General features: G+C 47.3%; 1 protein-coding gene across 1 annotated transcript in view; it reads left to right on the forward strand.

Moving 5' to 3' along the window:
* Positions 1-1,795, forward strand: part of SARC_13196 (hypothetical protein) — a gene marked incomplete at both ends in the record, with an annotated part of 3,759 nt that extends 1,964 nt beyond the window's left edge. Inside the window, 3 exons of the mRNA XM_014292678.1 lie at positions 384-470; positions 766-806; positions 1,634-1,795. Coding sequence (XP_014148153.1) covers positions 384-470; positions 766-806; positions 1,634-1,795 — 290 coding nt within the window. The remainder of the gene's footprint in view (positions 1-383; positions 471-765; positions 807-1,633) is intronic.
* Positions 1,796-2,217: the final 422 nt, after the last annotated feature.

A 2,217-nucleotide genomic window follows, 5' to 3' on the forward strand; every position in this document is an offset into this window, starting at 1 on the left:
ATATATTGATATCGACAATAGATTCATGCGTTCATCTATATTATAGTAGGCTTTCATACATCATGCATGCTGCATATTTTCTGTGGTGCTTCTATGAAAGGGTCCGTTTAAGTATGCGAATCTTTTCTGTTGCTGTATTGTGTATTTTCTGTTTGAAAACTATTGTGTGTGGAGAATAGAACCCTTTCTTCGCCTGTAAGAGGCTCTTATGTGCGCTGCTGAGTAGTCTGTTCATCTGGATGTTATGATCCAACCCATACCGACATGCTGTAGCCTTGAGCTCAGTTAGTTAACTGTGGCATATGTCAGTGTGGATTGGCTTTTGGCACATCCTCCGCCTTCGGCTACTAACATCAATGCTGTCTGTGTGCTCACACGTGCAGGTGACAAGGCAGCGGGCATCGACAAAGCGTACGAGCGGTTCTTGACAGTGGATATGACCGATGTGTCTTTGGAAGGGTCCAAAGCAGGTGTGTGTGTGTGTGTGAGTGAGTGAGTGTGTGTGAGTGAGTGAGTGTGTGTGAGTGTGTGAGTGTTGGGGTGGTGATGTATTGAATCCGTGGATGAGCTCAACCTTAATAGTGTCAAGTACAAAACTGCAGAGACTTTTATTTGAAGAATATACCTACCATACCTACTCTATCAGTCCAACCCACCATACAACACTGGACTTCCCGCTCACCTAGTTGTTTGCTGAGCACATATCACACCAGCTGCCACTCAACCACTCAACCACTCGACCCTCCCCACAAACCCATCGCACAGTGCAAGCCGCCGAAGACGACTACAACAAGAAGATCGATCAGGTGAGTCATACATACGCCATTGGGTTATGTACCACGCATACCCAGCCCTACACAAGCAATAGACATAAACCACAGATAGGATAGGTAGTCACAAGCAACAGTCACACCCACAGATGGGATAGGTAGTCATAAGCCAGTGGGTCATGTGCCATGCACACCCCACCCTACACAGGCAATAGACATACCCACAGATGGGATAGGTAGTCACAAGCAACAGTCACACCCACAGATGGGATAAGTAGTCATAAGGCATTGTGTCATGCGCCACGCACACCCCACCCTACACAAATGCTGCAGAAACGACAACGTGTGAGTCTAACCTACACTGGGCATGGGAACGTTAGTTTTGGATCTTACACCACATAGGCGAAAGGCTTTGCACCTGTGTGTACACACCCCGCGCAATGTACATTGTACGTCATGGCCCAGTGTTTGTGTCACTTCCGAAGCAGATCTTAGAACTACACACCCACCCTTCAACCACACCTCACCTACACACCCACCCTTAAACCACACCTCACCTACACACGCACCCTTCAACCACACCTCAACTACACACACACCCTTCAACCACACCTCAACTACACACACACCCTTCAACCACACCTCACCTACACACACACCCTTCAACCACACCTCACCTAAACACACACCCTTCAACCACACCTCAACTGCACACACACCCTTCAACCACACCTCACCTACACACACACCCTTCAACCACACCTCAACTATACACACACCTACTGATACACCCATCAACCACACCTCACCTACACACACCCACCCTTCCAGCCACTCACCCATTGCGCACGCGTTGTCCTTAGATTGAGACGGGCATTGCCGCCAAATTCCGTGAGCAGTTGGCAGTGGCTGAGACGTCGCAGGAAATGTTCCGCATTTTCTCAAAGTACTCGCCACTCAAAGTGCGCGACCGCATCTGGGGAGCCATCCAGGAGTACCAGGGACGCCTGCTGCAGCGCATCAGGGTGTGTGGGGTGGACGTGCATATGTGTGTGTATATGTATGTGTATGTATGTGCGTGTGCATGTGCATGTGCATGTGTATGTGCATGTGTATGTGTATGTGTATGTGTATGTGTATGTGTATGTGTATGTGTATGTGTATGTGTATGTGTATGTGTATGTGTATGTGTATGTGTATGTGTATGTGTATGTGTATGTGTATGTATGTGCATGTGTATGTATATGTGTATGTGTGTGTGTATGTGTATGTGTATGTGTATGTATGGGCGTGTGCATGTGCATGTGCATGTATGTGCATGTGTATGTACATGTGTATGTGTATGTGTATGTGTATGTGTATGTATGTGTATGTATGTGCGTGTGCATGTGCATGTGCATGTGTATGTGTAGTGTATGTGTATGTGTATGTGTATGTGTATGTGTAT

Source organism: Sphaeroforma arctica, assembly GCF_001186125.1.
Source record: "Sphaeroforma arctica JP610 unplaced genomic scaffold supercont1.3003, whole genome shotgun sequence".
NCBI classification, from domain to species: Eukaryota; class Ichthyosporea; order Ichthyophonida; genus Sphaeroforma; species Sphaeroforma arctica.